Source organism: Rhea pennata, chromosome 10, assembly GCF_028389875.1.
Source record: "Rhea pennata isolate bPtePen1 chromosome 10, bPtePen1.pri, whole genome shotgun sequence".
Taxonomy (NCBI): Eukaryota; Metazoa; Chordata; class Aves; order Rheiformes; family Rheidae; genus Rhea; species Rhea pennata.
In genome coordinates this window covers 9,967,482-9,989,326 of record NC_084672.1, presented here as the reverse complement: position 1 = coordinate 9,989,326, position 21,845 = coordinate 9,967,482, and the positions used below count along the sequence as shown (strand labels likewise).

At 44.5% G+C, this 21,845-nt stretch overlaps 3 protein-coding genes across 3 annotated transcripts in view; all 3 read right to left on the bottom strand.

The window, feature by feature from the left end:
• The window catches only part of CEMIP (cell migration inducing hyaluronidase 1), a 119,375-nt gene extending 116,726 nt beyond the window's left edge, over nucleotides 1-2,649 (bottom strand). Inside the window, exon 1 of the mRNA XM_062583309.1 lies at nucleotides 806-2,649. The gene's annotated coding sequence lies outside the window, so the exon portion shown is untranslated. The remainder of the gene's footprint in view (nucleotides 1-805) is intronic.
• The window catches only part of LOC134144434 (inactive cell surface hyaluronidase CEMIP2-like), a 57,513-nt gene extending 50,150 nt beyond the window's left edge, over nucleotides 1-7,363 (bottom strand). The window contains exons 1-3 of the mRNA XM_062583308.1: nucleotides 7,302-7,363; nucleotides 4,870-5,397; nucleotides 154-294 (exon numbers count right to left, since the gene is read on the bottom strand). Of these exons, the coding sequence (XP_062439292.1) occupies nucleotides 154-294; nucleotides 4,870-5,383 (655 nt within the window). The 5' untranslated portion in view covers nucleotides 5,384-5,397; nucleotides 7,302-7,363. The remainder of the gene's footprint in view (nucleotides 1-153; nucleotides 295-4,869; nucleotides 5,398-7,301) is intronic.
• Nucleotides 7,364-10,340: 2,977 nt separating this feature from the next.
• The window catches only part of ABHD17C (abhydrolase domain containing 17C, depalmitoylase), a 35,468-nt gene continuing 23,963 nt past the window's right edge, over nucleotides 10,341-21,845 (bottom strand). Inside the window, exons 2-3 of the mRNA XM_062583538.1 lie at nucleotides 16,077-16,256; nucleotides 10,341-11,537 (exon numbers count right to left, since the gene is read on the bottom strand). Of these exons, the coding sequence (XP_062439522.1) occupies nucleotides 11,318-11,537; nucleotides 16,077-16,256 (400 nt within the window). The 3' untranslated portion in view covers nucleotides 10,341-11,317. The remainder of the gene's footprint in view (nucleotides 11,538-16,076; nucleotides 16,257-21,845) is intronic.

Below are 21,845 nucleotides of genomic sequence, written 5' to 3'. Positions count from 1 at the left end.
ACCCCAACATCGCGGAGCTGGACGGCGCCCGCGGAGCGCGGCGATGGGGAGGTGCGGAGCCCGCGCGAAGGATGCAGCCGCAGGCGGCAGGACCCGAGGGGGCGGCCCGGCCCGGCCCGGCAGGACCCGAGGGGGGGGCCCGGCCCGGCTTACCTCCGTCGCGGATGACGAGGGAGTGGAAGGCGGCGGAGCTCTCGAGGCGCAGGGCCGCCCCGCGGCCCACGACGGCGGCGCGGCGGGTGTCGGAGCCGGGGCGCCACGGGACGAGGTGCGGGGCGGGCTCCGGGCAGGGCCCTGCAAGAGACGGCGGCAGCGGCAGCAGCGGCGGCGGGGCGGGAGGAGAGGAGGGTGCGGGGGGGGGCGCGGTACCGACCTGCTGCGCTGCCGCTCGCTGCTCGCCGACGCGTCCCGCGGCGCCGGCGGGGCCGGTCCGGGCAGGGGGAGCCGGGCGGCCGCGACCGCGGAGCCGCGGGGCTGCCCGCCGCGGGGCACGTGTGCCGCGCCAGCTCCTTCTCCGCGGCGGTGCGCGGAGCCGGCGCACAGGCACATCCTCTTTTTTTTTTTTTTTTTTTTTTTTTTTTTTAATTACGCGTTACCGTTTTCCTGCACCTCACCTGGTAAGACCGCAAACAGAAACTCTACCTTGCTCCGCAGAGCCCCGGAAACACCGGAGACAGCGAGATTAACCACAACAGCAGCACACACACACAGAGCCGGCGAGAGAAATAATAATAAAAAAAGAAACAGCGACAGCTCGACGAGAAGCAGCGACGAGCTTCAAACTCCGGCTGCCAGCGCCGCTTACCTATCCCGCGGCAGCCAGAGCCGCGAACTTTTCACGCCGCCTCCCGGTCGCTGCCGCCGCCCGCCGCGGCGCTCGGGACCCCGCGGGCGCTGCACCCGGCTGCAGAGGCACGGCCGGCAGCGCAGGCGGCTCCGCTCCGCCTGCCTCCCCTCCGCCTCCCTATTTATATCCATCTTCCAGCCGCCGGCGGTGCCCGCACTGTTTACAGCAGCGGAGCTGCTGGCTCCTCCCAGCCGGGGACGATCCCTCCAGCCTGGACGTGCATCGGCGACCGGCCCCGGCGCTGGGGCCGGGAGAGCCCCCCACTGGCCCGCTCGCCACTGGCCTCCCCCGCACAGGGCTCGCGTGGATCCTGCCCCCCGGGGGTGCCCGGGGCCCTGCACAGGCCCCCAGCGCGCCCGGCCGGGGCCCACAGCCTGGCGCAAAGCGAGGGGTTCAGGTCGGCTGCCTCCCCAGGAAGGGCTGGGGGCCGAGGCACGCGACCCTCACGCTGTCACCAGGCACGCGTTAGCCCCCGTCCATCCTGGGGAGGCAGCTGCCCCCCGGCGCCTTCCCCGACGGGGTACCTAGTGTCCCCCCGCCCACAGCCTGGCAGAGAGGTGTCCGCCAGTTGGCCTCGCAGGATCCAACCAAAGCAACCTGCAGCCAGAGCCCATCGTGGGAGAAAGGAAAAATCCCTTCTGCTTTAGGAGGTGCTCAGACAAGACACAGCCTCAAAGAAACCCACGGGCATTTCTCTGCCCTGGCCTGGGGCTGCTCGTTGCTTTTCCCAGTCCAGTCCGGATGCCAGTGTCAGTGGACACGGTCATGGAAAGACTCCTGCAAACTGTTCCTTTTCTAGGAACCAGAATACCATGTTTTTCTTAGCTCTAAAGTATAGCACAGCTGAGCACCCCTTCCTGGGGACACACAAAGATAGTAACTGCTTATTGCAGCCACCGCCATCTCCTTCGCAGGGTCTACCTGAAGGCCCTCACCTCTGCCCCGGGGTCCAGCATGCAGGGAGAGGATCGGCCAGAGGAGGGTAGCAAACGCGCCCACCGCTGCTCCTGCCCGGGGCCAAACCGGGGAGGTGCAAAACCACAGGTGCTGCTTCGCCCGCAGACCTTTGTGTGCCATCATCTGGCCAAACTGTTCCAATCTGTCGCCCCTGAAATTTATTCTGGCGCGGGATTTCTTCTGACGGAGGGCACAAAGAGGCTATAGTCATGTTAATAAGCAGAGAGCGCTGTCAGACAAAATACGAGAGCAGGCTGGAAGCAGGGGGATGGGGCGAGGGGCACAGCCATGCCCCGAGCAGGCCGCCACGCAGAGCGGGAGCAACACACGCCTGAGCTGGAGAAAACACATCCCTCCTCTTATACTCTGTTTTAGCACACACAATATTGCTGAATATTAAGATAAGCATCCAACCTGGAGAAACAAAACGAGGTAATACCCCTCCGTTTTCGTACTCCATAAATGCAGGGAAATTGCAAGGCTGCCACTTTTGCTACTGGCTGTTCATCTGTCACTTAACGCTGGCACTTCTGTTCCTGTCTCAGGTGGCTTTTGCCACTTCGGTTCTAAAAAGCATCTTTAGTCAGCATTGCGCTTAGTTCATACCTGAATACGACATACGTGAATATAGGTCAGGGCTGTTGCTATTAGCAGTATAGTGCCTGTGGTCACTTTTTCGGAGAAAGACTCAATAGGTGGAAGTTTCAAGCAAAAGGAGACAAAAGTATTTTGTCTCTAAACATACTACATTATTATCTCTCTAAACTCAGTGGTTCTAAAAGTGCCAAATTTGAGGTAGAAGAGAACTTGAACCATTATTTTTTACACCTGTCAGGGCCCTACAAATCTCTTTCATCTTCAAAATATTTACTCTGTTTAAAAGATTTCATAGATTTGCAATCTAAACAGAAGAAAATACATTAAAAATATTAATCTACAATCTTACTGATCTTACTGTTACTAAGAGCCAATGTAATACAGGTTGCAGCTAGCACTAAACTTTGTGCAGACCTTACAAAGTTATTAGCAAAGCTGAGGTCACTCTAGTTGAAGTGTGACTTTTTCTGACCAAGTACTGAAAGTCTCTAAGTGGAAGTGCTATTCAAAGGCACTTTCCCTCAGTAGCCTCAAAATCCACATAGATACAACGGTCCAATTCTTTTTCTCGGGAAGAAGAACTACTCTGAGGCGAATGATTTCAGTGTCATTTTTCCCCAGTATTAAATGGCCTGAGGAAGAAAATTACAGAGCAAATTAAACTCGAAATATCAGCTTGTTCTCCTGAAGATTCACTCTAAGGGAAATACAGAAGTGCCTATTGTTATCTGCGTCCTGGTGCTCAGAAGCAAAAATGTTTTCCTTTCACTCTTTTCCACATTTCATTTTCAGGATGGTTTTTGTTTTTGCAACAGCACCAGCTTAAAGCTTGCACAATCGTGGTCAGTAACAAGACACATCCTCAGCGTAAGATCATTTCCAAACATCCTCACACCTGCAAGTGGGAAATGGTGACTAACACTCCTCTGCCTCAAGCATGCTATCAGTGCTTCCTTGCAGGAAAAAAAAAAAAAAAAAAAAAAAGAGAGAGAGAGAGAGAGAGAAAAGCCTCACTTGAGTGTTATTGTTACTCTAGGTTATAAACTAAAGTTTATCTTTCTAATAAACAACATGGGTCATTTTCCACTACCCTAAGGGGCTACGAGCTATGAGGAAACCTCTAACATCTCATGTCTCAGCATGTTGCAATAACTATAACGTTTTCCCTGCAAATAAGACTGTAACATTCAATAACAAATATTGACGACTAGTGAGGTCTCATTTTAAGGCAGAGACGGAAAACAGAGCTGTAACCTGAGTTGGCTGCGGCTGGATTTGCTCCCACGGCACGAACACCTCTGGTGAGGGATGCGGGGGCCGCGCAGCGCTGCACGCTCCCCGGCGAAGCCAGCCTGTCCCCTCGGCGCTGCGCAGCGAAAGGAAGGAGCAGAGGAGCCCCCGGCTCCTTGCCCGAGGAGCGGGGAACCCGCGGCGCCGGGGGCCGAACCGCGCCGGCGGGCGCCGCGCGGGGCGCCGCGGGCCCGCGCCTGCTGCGCCGCGGCCGGCCGAGCGGCGGCGCCCTTGCACCGGCGCCGCTGCCGCCGCCGCGCGGCTCCGCCGGGCCCCGGCGCCCGCCCGCCGCTGCGCCAGGGCCTCTCGGCGCAGCCCGTCGGGCAACCTGGAGACAGGGGACGCGGTCAGCAGCTCGTACGACAACGCTGATGAACAATCAGATCTTTTTTTTAACTCCTCCCAGCTGTCAAATGCTGTCATCCTTCACCACGCTTGACTTCGTTTCTTTCCCAGGACGGAAGAGCATCCCCACACAGCTCCGCGCGCAGCCCTCGGCTCCGAGCAGGAGCAGGCTGGCGCAGCCGCTGCCCTGGGGAGCTGTGAACAACACACTGCTAATGACCCCTGCCTGCATTATGGCTGCTCTCCGAGGCCGCCACAGGACCCGCAGCCCCACAGGGCTAGGTACACCATTACCATAATGCTGCTTTTAGTGACTGTATCGACCCCCACAGACTGTCTCCTTATAATGCAGCTCCCAGCCTATGGCCCATCTCCAGCGAATGCCTTCTGCTCCAGCGTTCATCTAGCATCTCCTGTTTTGCAGATAGCAATTGCTCCCTCCCTACCTACTTCATGAGATGCTGCCTACAGTGAGCACACTGAGGTCTGGGCACTGCTCTGCAAGGCGTCAGGGCCCAAATGACAGTGGCAGCTCCAGGCTGAGCTCCTGCAGCGAGGCACAGGCAGTCACCTCGTGCTGGACTGCATGCAGCACCGTCCACCCTGGGCAGCACATCTCACACTGTTTGACCCACATCTGAGCGCCAGCAGAAGCTGGCTGCCCTGACCGCGAGGAAGAAGAGGGGAGGCAGAAACCACAGATGGGAAAGCATGAGACTGAGCAGCACTATCACCTTGTGCTTTCAAGTACACATCATAGGTCACTCACAGGTAGTAGAGACAACCCCAAAATGGTGAGAAACCAAAACCATGTCTTTTCCTTATGTACTTACCACTTTGTTTCACTTTGGGCTTTATCTGGATTTTCCTTGTTTGAAGCATTTGTTCCTCTAGCAGCAAGAAGGCTTTGGATGGCTGAGCTTCAGACAACACTCCCATGTTCCTGAGGAGCTGAAGCACCCGGTGTAGCAAGAAAGGCTTCAGTTTGTAGCGTGCCACCTTGAGAGGACCAATCCGAATTTTAGGCTGATTGACTTCTCGATCACAGTTATAAAATCGGTAGAGATTCCAGGCCAAGCTAGGTCCAAAGGTGTCCATTAAAACATATCTGGAAAGTTTAAGGAGCATGTCACAGGACAACTGCTTTCCCTGTGATTTCTGGCTCAGATTCTGACTTAACAAACTTCTTCTTTCCCTGTGGCGTACGAGAGAGTTGCTTCTGAACAAGCTGGAGGGTTGGTAAGAGCCCGCAGTCCCTGCCAGACTTTTGGTACTGTGGAACAGTCCCTCATAATCCATATCCCACAAAAAATTGTTGGGATTCAGGCTATTTTCTGAAATAATCATAAATACAGTAAGACCTATGAAACATAAACAGTGAAGAAAAATGTTCCTCGTGTATTTCTTAGAAGATATATATATTATATAAACACACACTTATGCATGTTCTACTCTATCCCTGAACACACTGTAGTTTACTACACTACTTTGACAAGCTTACTGTCCATACTGATAGGCCAAATCAACAGATTATAATGACTAATAATGTATTTAGTTCTCAGGATTTTTTTATTAATTCTTTTTAAGTACTATAATATAATAACGACTTTGCTACTTTTTATTTAAACAGAAATTTAAACTAAATTTCTGTAATGGATGCTCAATAAAAATATCTTTCTTATACACATGTACATAGATTCCTCCAAAATACCAATGACCAAAGAATATGTTCTATTTCATCTAATTTTTCTGGAAAAGACTAATAATAGTCATGATTCCTATTACAGATTACAAGTACACCTTATATATTACATGGAGTAAGATAATGTCTTTTTCATACACGGCTGAGGAAGGAAGACGTTCACCTCTTGCTGGCCCACTAGACCAGCTAGGGTCTAATGCAGCTTCTATGACTCCAATAGATATAGACAAGGGTTTGAAATAGTTAATGCTTTAACATAACGACATTAACATAACGACATACTGTTAGAGGTCATGTCCTCAGAGTCCTGGAATGTGCCTGCAGCATTCCCTTTCCTTTCTGAAGAGGAGGACTGAGATTTTTAAAAATGTTCTTCTATTTCCTAGAGGTGGATCTCCGTCCTTCTGCACGTTTTAGAAGCTTCAAATATTTTTTTTAAAATTTGATCTCAAGATGAGGGTTATCAGCTTGAGGTAGTCATGACTGACTTTCAAAGGGATTACTTGCATATTGGAATCATATTAGTGACAAGCTCTATTAAATTGTTAGAATTTTACATTTTGAAATATACATTTATGGCTGTAGTTCCATCACTGTGAAATATAACCCTGTAAATTGCAAAATAGGACTGCCAGGACTAGAAGGCAGCGCGTAACTCAGAAATACGTCAGAACGATACTACTAATGTGCATGTTTACTGCATCGCTCATTCAAAACGATCAGTCGAGGGGTTGCAGCAGTCCCATTCGCTGGACCCGAGAGATGAACGACTTCTCCGACTATTTTATAGATGGGCAAACTGAAGCAGATGGGGGCAAATAGCTCGTGCAGGACGGGTGGGAGGAACAAGGAGAGGGACAGGAGAATGCAGCTGGCCCACGCATGAAGGGGGGGATGTTATGACTGGCACGGGCCTGAGCCGGCTGGACCCGGCCCTGGGCCAGCGCCTGAGCCCCCCTCTCCGAACGCTCCACGGCGCGTGGTCACGCTGCCGCGACCGGGAAGCGGCTTCAAACGCGAGCGATATCGCAGCTTCGGGTGGGTCCGCAAACTTTCTAGAATAAACTGCGGTGGCGCTTAGAATGAAAACAGCGGAGGCACGAGCAACGCTTCCAACGCTTCCACTGCAAAGGCAGCCCTTAACTAAGGAAAGGCCTGAAGAATACGAGAAGAAAATCGATTACGGGCCAACTGCCCACGGTCACCTCCGGGGCCGCGGTCAAACCGCGCTGCCTAACCGGGCCTCGCGGCGGCCAGCAGCGCTTTCCCCTTCCCGTTTTCCTCCAGGTAACGCCCCAAGCTGCCGGACGCCCTCTCCGACCCCCCGAGCCGCCACCGCGCAGGCAGCAGCGCCAAGACCCCCGCGGCCGGGCCGAGGGGGCGGCGCACGGCGGGGCCGGGCCGGGCCGGGCCGGGCCGGGCCGGCGGCGGCTCCGCGGGCGCAGCGCGGCCGCCAGGCGGGGCCGCCCCGAGCCGGGCGCCGGGAGCGCCGGGGCCGCCGCGGCCGCCCCCCCGGGCCGGGCCCGCCGCGCTCCCCCCCGCGGCCCCCGCGCGGCTACTGACTGTGGGAGCGGGTCGCTTGCGCCTCGGGCCGGGCGGGCAGCAGCAGCAGCAGCGAGGCGGCGAGCGCCGCGGCGGCGCCGAGGCCCCCGCGGGCCGCCTCCCTCCGCGGGGAGGCACCTGCAACACAGAGAGGCGCGTTGATGCCGCTCCGCGCCGCGCCGCGCCCGCCGCCCCCCCGCGCGCTGCTTACGCGGCATGGCGCGGCGGGGGCTGCGCTGCCTCCGGCCGCTCCCGGGCACCTCTGGCGCGGCCGCCGGCGGCTCCGGGCGCACCGCGGCCGCGCACCGCCCCGAGCTTTCGCGCGGAGAGCAAAGCGGTGCCCGCTCGCAGCCGGCCCCCGCCGCGGCGGCGGCGCCATCCCCGCCTTTGCGCTGCAGGAGCCGGGGGAGAACCTGGAGTTAACACCCCGGCGGGGGGGGGGGGAGGGAGGGAGGGAGGCAGGGCGGCGGTTTGCTCCTCAGAGGCAGAGCAGGCACCTTCATCTAAACTTCTTCTCTTTTTCCCCGCTCCCCCCACCCCCCTCAAAATTAATTTGGTGACTGCAGGAACCCAGCTGCCAAGACACTGCCACAGGCATAGAGCTCCTTGCACTAACACCAGCACCAGCCCCTCACTTAAGAAGTAGGTTTTACTTGTTAACTTTGCTAACTTTAACTTCATAAACTTGTTACTTTGTTACAACAAAGTTACAAGACCCAAATATTTCACAGTTGAAACTACCATCTCTTACTTGGGAAATTCATCTCAGCCTGATTTAAGAATTACTGCAGGACGCTGAAGCGGCACAAACCCTGAAGCAGAGGGTTTTTCTGCTTTACCTCCTTCCCCGTTGCAGAGCATTCGCCATCAGGAGCCATCCTACTCTCCCCCGCGTTGGGGTTACAAAACGATTGCATTCGCAACACGAGTGTCTTGGGACTAGACTGGGTGGTCATTGCCACAAAGGAGAGAGGCTGGATATGGAGACGAGTTACATGGACTCAAACTGCATCATTAACTGACACTTCAGGAGAATGGACCTGGGGAAAAGCTACGTTCTAAAAGAGGAGGAAAAAAGTTTACTAGTGAATAAATAACCAGAGGAGCGGAGTGAGTTCATTCTCCATGTCTATGTTTAGCATCAGTTAGAAAAAGCAAATACAATACAGAGTTTATAAAAGATGCGTACAATGCTAGGTGAAGATACAAGTTTGGGTATTAGAAAGCTAAGCAGTCAGCACCTTGAGTAGAGTTGCCACAAATTACAGAAAAGACATGGAAAAACTGGAAAAAAAATTGCTGAGGCAACAACAATAACAGATCTGCTTGTGGACAGAAGTTAAATTTACATTACATAAATTTAAACAGAATACATACTGAACTCCTCAAAAATGCTATTTTTATAGTGGCAACATATTTTTCTCTGGCTTTTTCAACGTAAAAATGGTTAGACAACCATGTAAAATGCAGATGAGCCACATCTTACCTTCCGTTCGCACTACTGAAAAAATGTACTTCATATACAGTTTTATTACATAAACCAAGATAGGCAAGTTACACAGGAAAAATGGAAAGAGCATCCACATCAGGGAAAAAAAATCAGTTATCATAATTTACACTCTTGGAAGACAAATCCCATAGGATAACTTATCTGGCCACATACAGCAGGAATTCATTTTTACAGCGACCCCTCGGTAGCTCTAAAACATGCGTAACAAGCTCTTAAAGGCCAAAATTATACATCCAAGTGAGAAAATGTTAGCAGTTTCTCAGAACACTGACTGTTGTTCTAACCCAATTCAAAGCTTCTTTTGTAACATCTCATAATGGCCATTTTCCATCAGCTAAAGCTTCTTTTTTTCCTTTAAACAGAGACCTCAGATTGCTGTCTTATAGTTTCATGAGTTGGACACAGTCTTTTTAATATTCAATCACTAATAATTCTAATGTCGATCAGTAGTTTTCGGGGGAAATGTCTGAAACAGTGACGCTTTGCTGAAGATAACTTTTGCAAGTTATCTGGACTACCCATACCATGGACATCAACTTTGTTTCCACAGAGCCTAAGTCTGTGGAACATAAAGAATCCTCCCAAAGCAAATAAAAAAAACCCCAAGCACGGGTGGAAATGAAAGAACATCCACTCTGGATTTATGAGGGTGCACAATAACAGGAGATAAGACTACATGAAATAAATGAGGGAAGAGGCAATCTTGAGATGACGATTAGGCAAAACCTGCCAATTATGTCACCAAGAGAGCTGCTTGGAAGCCCCACAGCTTGGGGCATTTGGAATCAAGACTGGACAACACGCACGTAAGGATTTGGACTGTGAGGATCCAAACGACATGGAGAAGGTCTGGTGCCTTCATTCCCTCCCCCTCAGACTATAAGTGAAAATTCCAGTTTTCTTTACAGGACTAGGGCCAAGTGAATAATCAGCCTCAAAGACTGCATACACACTTCCTTTGCTGACCATTAACAGCAGGCCTTTTACAAGGACTCATGGCACTTGTGTTCAAGTATCTCCTCTAGGCCACGAAACATGATTTTTCATTAAAGAGCTGAACACTATTTTAAAATAACCATTTTTACACTTGACTTACACACAAAGCTGAGTGCTTGAGAATATTTGTCCACAGAGGGAGTGAACTAAAAAACACTAAATTTCAAGTTATCCTATCAAGTTTTCTGCACAATTCCTTTTAGTATGAAAATTATACCCCAAATAAAATTCAAAATTCAGTAAAATCTAATCCATGCATCCTTTATTCCATTACAATCACTGCGTTGCATTCTAGCAACAGGACACAAACTGCAATCAATCGCGATCAATTTATACAACAATCTGAGGCTTACAGTACATTTAAGGCCTTTAAATTTGGAAAAATTAAGACCTATGCTAGTAGTGTAACAATTTTAAGTGTCTTGCATTTCTGATGCATAATCTGTGCGATTCCAGTGTCAAAAGAATCGAATTACTTCTAAACTAAAAAGATCAGTTCAATGAAAGTTTAGTTACATAAATTCATCAAAACATAAATGTGTAAATTGTTTTGTCCTGGAAACTTTATAAAACTTTAATAGCAAAATAATATAGGGATAAAAACATATTTTAACAAAATGTATTCAATCATATACAAACCAGAATTTTGCAGTTTATTGTAGCTAGACATAAATTAAAACTACCAATTAAGAATCTATGCACAATGAAAATTCGAATATGTACAATACTTTTAAAAAGTCTACAGGAATGCTTTACAGAAGGAAATGTCTGTTATGGCTATTATTCAGACCATCTGAATATTAAAATGAGTTTTCTAGTAGTAAATTTACACATTTATTTTTAAACAAAAGCAGTTTTGTCCATTTTTCCTTTAAGAATATTCCAGTTATGTTTATACAGGTAATTGAGAGGTCATTACAGAATTTAGCCCCATATAGTAGTTTGCTTATTTTCAGGAAAAACTACTTAAATAATTTACTTGGGAAGGTCAGTAAGTTAACAAAAGAACACAAAAAGGGAGGAGGGGAGATCTTCATCACAATAACTTTCCAGTTACAATACCACAGTTAGAAAAACTTTACAGAGAAAGTACTCCCTTAGACTGAACCCACAACTGATTGTTTAGAACAAGCTGCAGCTCGTGACAGTTGTGGTCTACATACCGAGAACGTTGGGAAAAAAAAGTCTTTGTAGGACAGAGTTATAAACGATCAGAAGTGAGACAGAGAAAATTGACCTTTGATTAATGCAGCACTAGGTAAAAAGTGTCCCCATAAGCAGCTAGTATTCCCAGTTCCTTCAGGGCAACGAAGCTAAAAATTATTGGAATTACAGTAGTTGACCATATTGTGTGCATTAGAATCATTTCCAGATATAAAAGACAAATTTCATCAGATGTTTGATTAGAACACCCTAAAGTCAGGGCATTTCTTCATAGTATAAAGCTATTACAGCTATCCAGTTAAAGCATGTGCAAAAACAGGTAATTTCTTCCGTTCACAGTAATTGAGGTAAAATCAGGTAGACTTCTTCAGGAGTTGGGAAGTTCATGAGATATGAACTGTTTTAGTCTCTCTAAGTATTGTGCATAAAGCTCTATGTCATTATGCCCAGCCCCTTCCACCCAGAGGGGCTCTACCGCTCGCGGACATCGCTCGTACATCGCCAGGCCGTGGGAGAAATCAATGACCTCATCTTCGGTACCATGGATTACCAACACAGGAGAGGTTACTTTAGATATCTTGTCAATGCTGGGGGATGGAAAAGAAAAGCATTGCTCAGTTTGGGGCTTTTTACATTTGGCACTACTTAAGAAAGCAAGTTTAGTTATCACCGTGTAATCTGGTTGCCACTGCATGTTTTTAATCCTGCAATACCTTTAGAATTGCGTCCACATGACACAGAATAAGGTTGATTTACAACGCACACATGAAGACAGCAGCTGGCAGCACCGTCATGCTGCCAGCTCTAACGACGTGAAGTTTGCATGGCACCAGGTAAGTAAGTTTTGGTGCAAGAGAACAGTTTGTCCATCTACTCACAAAAACAATGAGGAAACCCACTGAGAGGCAAGTAAGACTTCAAGTGACATGTGACCAATGCAGACTCTTCCCATTACACATTATCACTCTTCAATTTAACTTATTAGGAGCCGATTAGCTGCATTGCAGCCACCAGGCTTCATACAACAGCAAAACCCCACTCTGATCGTGACGTTCAAAGCCTCTCTTATAACCCCCCATCCAGGTAGATTCAGATAAAGAGTAATCTGGTCTTTATACTAACTCTAAGTTCAAATGGCAGAAATGAATATTTAACAGTAAAGTGAAAGAAACTCACATAGGATTATTTTATGCATCTGATTTCTTCCCCAGCTCTGACTGAAGAGTGGTTTTTACCTCCGGTGCCCGCTGTGCTTAGCGGGCCAGCGCACACAGAGCACTGCCTCTCGCAGGGACGTGGGTTCAGAGGGAAGCAAAGCGTGACAAAAATACCTACGTACCTGCGAGTTCAGGCCTCCAAGTCCCAATTATGGAGGACACTGGTAGCTCCTGAACTTCTAAGCAAGAAATAACACCTTTCTCAGACTGCCTTCATGCAGGTATGGACTTGAATTTCCAGCTAGCCACTCCATGTAAGGAGTTACCAATATTTGCACATCAGTGTATAGGAACAGAGGCTAATGAACTCACTGCTTCCTAGCCAGCTCCACTTACATCAACAGATACAGGAATCTGCCAATAACAGAATTATCCTTTGGCTCAGGACATGATGTACAGTATGGGATAAAGTAGGCAGAAAAATGTACATTGGTAATATTTAATTTGACAGAAGGACAAGTCTGTTTCTTAAAGCTAGCCAGTAGAAACGTGTGGATTTTCCTACTCCAGAAGCAGAAAGCATGCCACTTGGGCTAGAGACTTTATAAAGTGGCCAGTTTAATTGCTTGAAATAATTAAAAATACTGGCCCCAACAAACACAATTTAAAAACAAGTTTAAAAGAAGCTGTATGGAAATAGGAAGTTAATTAAAAATTAGGATATAAATCAAAGCAAAAAACTTCACGTATGTGAACCTCAGCATCTAATAATCTAGAGAATAGTCACTGGTATTCCAGTAAACAGCTGGCTGTAAACACATTTTTTGTCTGTCTCAGTGCTTCACCAAAATAATAATAATAAAAAAAAGACTTTGTATCACTTAAAGAGGAAAAGTGTTATTTAAAATTAAAATGCAATGCATTTCACTTTCCCTGTCTAGAAGTATCCCCAGAATGTAAGAGAAACAGCAGTATAATAAATATTTTGGTGATGAAAGCTGTGAAACAAATTATCTATATTTTGGCTGTGGTATGAATTAATCAAAGTGCTATATAAGCTCAAGTCTTAAGTCCATGAAGGGTCTGCCTCTGAGTTCCAAGATGTGACAGCTATGCCAGCTATGTACAGTTACTTATATACAGATTTTTATATATCATGTTGGTGGCTAGATTTTAAATTCTCATTTATTGTAGGAAAGTAGGAAAGCCCTTTCACTACAGTAGTCAGCTGATGAAACTATTTTTGCACATCTATTCACAGAACGTTAAGTTAGATAATATTTGTATTTTGCAGAAAACTGGAAAGCATCCCACTGCCAACTCAGCAACTCATAAGGCAGTATTTAAACTGCACATTAGACTTGCTTAGTATTCTTAGCCACACCGCTCTGCAGCTAGAAAAATCTACAGTGACCACATTTGCACAGAGTCCCAACATAAAATGCGCATAATAGCATTCACCGTAGGTGCACATAGAACTATTTTGTTTCCTACTGTGAAGACAGACAGTTGAGCTGTACACACTCATGAAAGTGCACAGATGTTTATTATCACTGCTTACAGTATAAGTGAAGTCAGACTGACAGCAACAGTTTAGTAGGTTAAGAGCAAAATACTCAAGCACTACAGTCCATCTGTTGTCGATGTCTTCCTCCCTTTTATTTCTTTTTGAAGTTTTACTTGATTTAGCTGGAATCAGCTAATCACTGCTAGTTCGGTAAACAGAGCTACTTTTAAAGCTTTATTTTTCATCTAGCAGAAATATTTGAAAATATTAAAGTTTAATGACAATGAACAAGTTTGTGAAAAAGAATTTCAAGTTCTGACCATACCTTCAACAATTTACATTTTAACTTATTTGCAACAATACTGAACACTGGGACTCAATACAGTTACTGTGAGAGCTATATACTTGGTCATCTGGCTGTTTAGGCATAGAGATTTACAGATATGATTTCTACCCTCCTCACACACTTTCAATTTTAATCTTTTGAGACCAAAATAAAACAAGCACAATAAATGCTATGAATATCCCCAACTACTATACTCATTACAAACATGATCTTCTGAAGCAAAGCCAAGCTCCACACAAGGCTTCATGGATTTTTTTTTTTAAATCTACCTCTTGCCTCATCACTCCCAAGCTGGTATACACTGCTGTAAGGAGACTGGCTTCTCTCAAATTTGCAACGTTCAACTACCACAAATAGTTCTGTTACTGTCTTGAACTGTGCATCCTGCTCTGGAGAAAGTGAGATATTTCAGTGACCAAAAAAAGGTCACGGTCCCATAGAAGTACTTGTGTTGATATCTGAAGTTGACTGGGAGATTAGCAACTACATACTTGTCTTCTTAAATCACATTTATTCCTGCCACATATACTCAAGTTGTATTTTTATGCATGACAAATCCTGTCCCGGAAAGCATCAACATTTTGCTCAGTCCTCCTTCTGCTGAACATAAATGCAGAGCTCATCCTAGACAAGCACCAAAGCCTTTCATATTTAAATGAAAGTCTCAAAAAATAATCCATTTTTACAACATTGGAATTTTAACTGTACAAAGTCACCACAATCAGATGTTTTAAGGTATTTTCTTAAACATCTTTTGGGCTTAGTTTTACTAATCTCTTGACAAAATGTGCAATGTAGAATTTAGTCAAGTTTTAGAGAATCATTAGGTAATTAATAACTCTGCCTGAGAAGAAAAAACATATCAGCTCTACATTTTTTTTTTCAAAAAGAAACTTCCATGTAGTAAAATCCAAGATCTTTCTTGAAAAGAAAGAAATCCAAACAGGCAAACAAAGCATCAGAATGGAACTGTTGAAAATCGAATGCATTCAGTATTTTGAATATTGTAATGCATTCAGTATTTTGAATATTGTAAACATCAAGTGCAGACATCTAGAAATGTATCAAAAATTAGTAAATTCCATTTACTAATTTCCAAATTTTTGGACTTGGCTTTTGTGTAATCTAACCTGGGTCACATGAGAAGTTTTAAAAGACTCCTAGAACATCTGTTATTCCGAAGCATTTGGATTTTCTTTAATTTAGGTCTGTTGCAATTTCTTTTTAAATGAGACACTAGGCTATAAAGACACATGCTTTCCCTCAAAACAAGTTGTATACAGCTTTCTGTATGCAAAATGTTACAGAACTCCTTAAACAAGCTTGGTATCTTCAGAGAGAGGGACAGTAACATACTTATCCTGATCATAAAAATTAGGAGCTTACATGATCTCCATAAGGAGAATTTTACTGATTTTTATGTGGACAAGCATACCAGGGATGCAGAACTGTTTTACCTGCAAGAGCCAAAGGAAAACAAACAAAAACTCCCCAAACCCTAAAAGGCATTCCCCTAGATCAAACAGGAAATACAGAACCAACAAAGGTGAACCGCATCAGACTTGCGCTCTAGCTTGACCTTCGCTTATTCTCTCCCTTTAAAGTAGCCACTATCTTTTTCTTTGCTGATCTGTTAAAACTGTAGCAATGTACTAGCAAGCAACTTGAAAACAGCACATCCATTTCACAATATCGTACTATCTTCTAAATCAAAGTCAATTGACGTGTTAGAGTGTATGATTACTAATTTGTTAGTTATTAGCCTGAAGGACTTAGTGCATTAGCAGTTGTTAAGCTACTATTCCAAAGTCGATTGAATAAGAATTCTGATGTTAACAATGACGTTAACAATTTCAAAAAAAGCAGAAAGTTATAAATACTAAGACTTTATGTTCACTAAACTTACTATCATGTCAGTTTGAGATTGAGATCAGCCTGTTTATTGTGTGAATATCTGCTTTGATTTAGCAAGTGTGCATATCTGAAGTTCAAAATGCAGATCATAATTTAAGAACAATTTAAGAACAAACTTTAGAAAGTTTCCTGACTAGGTCCTTTCAAACATCTAAACAGCATACTGAGTACAGAACAATCCCTTTGCAGCATTTATACATACCTTGGAAAAGCATCAAAACAATAGGTTTTCCTAGTGTCAGGAAAAGCTACCCGTAATCCAGACATCAGAGGAGAATGAAGGATTACTGCTGCACACTCGTACCGAGATGCCAGGTCTACTGTAGGGACAGTACCGATACTCTGACCATACAGAATAATGTTCTCAGGACTAACACCATACCTGTAGAGAAAATAAACATCAGTTTAAAAACAAATTTTGCATTATAAAAGCAAAAAATAAAAACAAAAAAAGGGGGAGGCAAAACAAAGAATCTCTTCTATCCATTGTAGCTCTTTAAAATTGACTCCAAACAGGCTTAATTCACAAATCTGTATTTTAAAATGGACCTATAAACTAACTGAAATATTACCTAGGTTTGATAAAGCTGTCCTCAAAGGACGAGCATCAGTTTGTCGGCAAATCTTCACCACCTTTGCAAGCACCTCTTATCTTTCACTCCACAGCACAGCAAATTATAAGTTAGATTCTCCCCTACCCCAAGTCACACTCAAGAACTTCATTTAGATATCCTGGATGCTAATAACATTCTCATCATTTAACAAAATGGTTACTGTTCTATCCCCTCCATTCCACATAACCAGAACAAAAAGACCAAATTATCTCGTTAATATATTTGAAGACACCATACTTTTACAAGGATTTGAGACTGCAGTTTTGTTCATTGTTTTGGTTTCTGATCAATGTAAGTTATTTCTCATTTTTCCTTTCCAGTTTAAAATATCATGCTAAATGTACTTTACAATGGTAAAGATATATCATTCCATAAAATGCACAGATCACAGGAGTCTTGGATGGCTCCCAAATATTGCTATCTAGTCTACAAAAAAAAAAAAAAAAAAAAATCCTCACTTGCTTGCTATTTCACAGCTGCAAATAAGTAGAATTTGAATTAATATAATCATCAACTTTGAGTATGCAAAATATAAGAGTTAAAAATATTTTCCAAACTGAGAAGGAAGTGGAGACAACAGCGGGTAGAAAGAAGGAAAGAGTTTAATAGCATTTGGCCATCACAACTGGTTAAGAAAGCTACAAAATCAAAAGGTGCTTCTGTGCTTAGCTGAATTGCCTGATATAGGTTGTATAAAGAATTATTCAGTGTGGAAGATATCTAGCAGAAAATAATTTGTTCAGAAGACATCTTATAGCTAGTCTAGACTGGCAAAGAGCCTGCTGTCACTGCTCTGACAACAACAACAAAAAAAACCCAGCCTATAGCTTAGGCTGTTCCTGCTGTACAATTGGAAGGTTTTCAGCTCCTTTCCCAAGCTGGCAGCAAGGTATCTGGCAGGCCTAGAAAATACTTGACTCTCACACAGCCAAATTAAAAGGTACTTGCAAAAGGGAGAATAAAAGTTACAAGAGAAGAATAGCATAGCACTGGTCATCCAACTACAGGCTGTCAGGCTGCCTGGTTTTATGATGAAGTGAAGCTAAACTGGACTGTGGCCTCTGAAACCAGCATTTCCTTAATATTTCTGTATTGCTGAGCATAAGGGAGCTTTTGGCCACTACTGCAATATGAATAAGCAACTGTATAAAAACATCTCCCTGGAGCAATATTTTTATCCCGTTGGTAACCAAGCAGCAGCTCACGTTGGTGGTCTGTCACCACAGCCAGGGCACGATGTTTTTCAAGACATGCTGTAAAGCTCTTTTAGGAGTTCCCCCCCCCCCCCTTTACTGTTAGAAAGTCCAACATGCAGTAGACTGAGCTGATTCTGATGAACATGTTACCAGGATCTCAGAGCAAAGTCTCACCCGTACCATCTTCATTCCCGCTGTTGGTGGGGCATATATATTTTTAAAGGCAAAGTACGGAAACTATGTATCCAATTTTGCTAATCTACCAGCTGTTGCAGCCTAAAAGGCAGGCAGAAATGCATCCACAGCACACAAATGAGGAACAGGAACCTCTATATGGCACTTAAGTAGGGATGGAGTGGTATTAATGACGATAGGTTTTGCAGTACCTGAGCTCCAGTATCATGATAAATGCAGAGCTCCCTTTCTAAAGGGTTTATAACTCCAGTGTAACACCGAAACAGATGCATGAATAAGACTCACAGGACAACAGAGGAAAGTACAGGGTAGCAAGAGAACTCCTTTAACACACAGCTGCAATTTGCTTCAACACAGATTTGCTTTGGATTCACTCACGTGTTTCTGAAAACAGTTTATACCGTAAGTGAAGCACCTCGCTGCCATGGCAATAGGTACTCCAGAAACAAAAGTCGAGACAATCTCAATTTCATAGTATGCCAATTAAAGTAAGATGCAGGCTAGGGCATTGCTAAAAAAAATTGTGAAGCTTTAAATTAGCCCTGCATCACTGAATAAACATTCTAACTATTCTGGATCTAACTCTTCAGAAAGCCAGTGTGGCAGTTTTGCCAGTATCTCTCAAGACACTGACTGACTGCACATTGTAGCCTCATATGCAGTAAAATCTTTTCTACTTTGTACTACTACTAATAGACAACTAAAGGCATCTCTCGGATTGTTTTAGTTGGAGTCAGACTTCCCCAAAATAGAACAGTTACTGTAACAAACTTCTCTTTCTGTGCTCATTATCCTTATACCACCAATCAGAACATGACACACCAAGCTCACCTCAAACATCAGCATAAGTGTTGACATATTATATATTTACAGCAGGGTCAAAGGACATATGACAACTCCTAAGCAAGGTCCAGGCGTAATTGATGTGTATGAGGTGCTGCTGCTTCCAGCAGACAGCAGAGCTTCGGCTCTGTGGCATACTCATTCTTTATAAACGCTGCTCAGCTTGCTACTCAGGAAGTGCTTCTGGTTTAACTGCGGTGCAAAGTGACCCGGGGGGCTAATTTTTAAGACAGTATCTTTTTAACCTAAAGGTTAGGCCCTTTTCCCATGCTCCATAAACTCCTTTACAGTATTAAAAGGTTCTTCTGAACTGGCAACTGTCATACAGAAAGTGAAACAGGAGAAATGAGGAAGAGTAGCCACGGACAAGAAAAAAATGGGAAGGGAAACATGAAGTTACATAGAAGAAAAAGTGAAGAACATGACAGAAAAAGGCCAGAGAGACGTTTCAGAGGACTTCCGTTACAATCTGCTCTACTATTAAGGACAGAAGTTCTTCCATGAGCTAAACAGTAGATCTAAAAATATCCTTCTTGAAACATCTTCAAACAAGTGAGCTTTGGTCTCTGTGGAAACGTCCCCTCCTGTGAGGGAACGGAAGGCCAAAGCTAAATTTATGGGTACACCGCTGTTTTTCTCCTAGGGAGCCCATCTACCTTGTAACAGTTTCAAAACCAGCAGGAACCACTTGGAAACCAGCCTTCAGGGAATGCAAAATAGGAAGCATTTCAAATAGCTACCATAAGCATATGCAAAAGAGTGATCTGAGGGGGAAAAAAAGAAAAAATAAGGAAAAAAGGAGCAGGCCTTTTTGACCAAAGTTGATTACTGAGCTTAAAAAACAACAACATCCCAAAACACATTTCTGCGCCTTCTGACCCACAAACATATGCCAGGTGGCAGCGCTCTCCCACCTCCTCCACTCTGGATAAGCCCTGAGCAGATTACGTGGATTGTGGACTCCGTCCCCTGCAGGCGAACCAGCTGCCTTCGCAAGCGGGACAGCTCGATGCACGCACAACTTCCCCCTTCAAGACAGCTCTAGCTAACATGTTCCTGCCTCAGTTTATATCCATTAGGTGACAACATACATTTCATAGCAATTCTGGTCTCCTTACACTAGCATAAACCGTACTCTGGAAGCCACAGAAGCTAGCTGTCGCGGATGTCACTTCCAAGACTTTTGCACTGGCTCCTGTGCAGAGTAATGAGACACCTCAGTCACAGCAACAGCAGGACGAGGGAGACTGGGAAGATCTGGAGGTCTGGGCTCCTCTGGGCAAGTGAGGAAGGAAGACAGTTATTTCCAGTTCAGTCTGATCAGCTGTGTGGTTGTGGGAAGGTCCACATCCCTCCTCACACCTCAGTGTCCTCATACCACGCAATGATGGTATCAGCTGAGTTTGTAGAGTGCTTTAAAAAATTTCTGGATTTTACTTCTGGTTCTATGAAAGAACCATGAATTGTCATAAAAACATCTTTATGAGCATAAGACACTCATTTTTTTTTTCTTTCAGGACTTCAATTCTGAGTAAAACAGACAAAAAAGTTTACCACTGCTATTTTTACTCTCTTCTTCCATAGCTGAAAGTGTTAGCGGAATAGCTGCTTCAGGGACTACAAATGTGTCACACATCCAAAACCCTGCAACATTCACGGCCAAAGTTACAGTATTTGTGCCAATCCTCAAAGGTGCTAAATACATTTGCACTAATGAGGCCAGTTCTGTTTTCAGGCTTACTGAATCAGTGAAGTTAACAACATTCCTTCATCAACTGGAAAGCAATAGAAGGGCACGGACAAGCAATAACAGCAAATCAGAGTTTAAGCTATTAAAACAGTCCCAGTAATTCTATCTACATGGAGAACCCCAGAAGCGTTCAGACTACAAGAAGTCCCTCTCACAATGCAGCTGACACCTACTGTTTTGGTTCTACTAAACCCTCAGGCAGCTATTGGTGACCAGCTTCTTCCTCATAACAAAGTATGCAAGTTCTTCCTTTCTCTTCATGAGAAAGGGAATGGCCAAAAAAAGCCACAGCAAAAGGCCTGTGTGTTCTTTCAGGAAGACCGAGCTGGAAACTGGGCATTGCTTTCTCAAGGGAACTGTAGCTACAGAATAATTCAGATATGTAAAGTAAATCCAGCATCCATCAGAAATGATCCCGCTCATGACATGTTTAGAGGCAATTAGAGACTTCTAGAGTATCTTTACTGGAAGATACACCTGCTCAGATATAAAGCAAACCTTCATAAGCTACTCATCACTGCAAGTCTGTTTCTTTATGCAGACCCCTCCAATGTCCCTACAATTTTTAAAATATGTACATGTGTGTATATATATATATATATATATATACACACACACACACTTTACAACATGAGGCACTACAATAATTTCAAAGAGCAAAAATACCCTATAAATTTCTGTTCAAGTTTTTTGATGAAGGAATCTTCATAAAAAAAAAAAACACATACACACATGATCTTTATAATCTAGTAAATCCTAAGCCAAATCTACTATCTACTTGGCATACATTTCATTTGTCACAACATGAATGCTATTTTTCAAAATACAATGAATTCTATTATCTCTAAACTTCGTGATCTGGAAAAATTTAAAATCACTTAAAAATTTAATCATTTAAGAAACAAAAAACATGAATAAGTTTTTCCTACAACATCATTACACACTTCTAAGATCTATAGTTTCAGAATTAAAAAAAAACACAGTTTGAATTTGAAAAATCTAATCTTTAAGGTGGAAAAGAAAACAAAAAAGCCCTCAACCAAGTACAATCTCTACATAGAGACTGCATCGCTGGACCATGAGATTAAATTTTGGAACTTTTGTTAAAAAAAACTCAGTAAGAGAAGCTTTGGCCAATACATACTACTGAAAATTGTTTACACGATCAGAGCAAAACACTGAATTTCATGTCATCCTTCAGCAAGCACCACTTCAGCATCTAGGCCAAAATACCACAGAAATCAAATAGCAGATTTTCAGCATAAATGCCAACGCTGACAGTAAGGCATTGGATTAAGGATTTTTGTGTTAACGAGAATATCAACTGCCAAATGAGGAAACTAGTTTTTTCAAGAATCAAACTCTAGGAACAT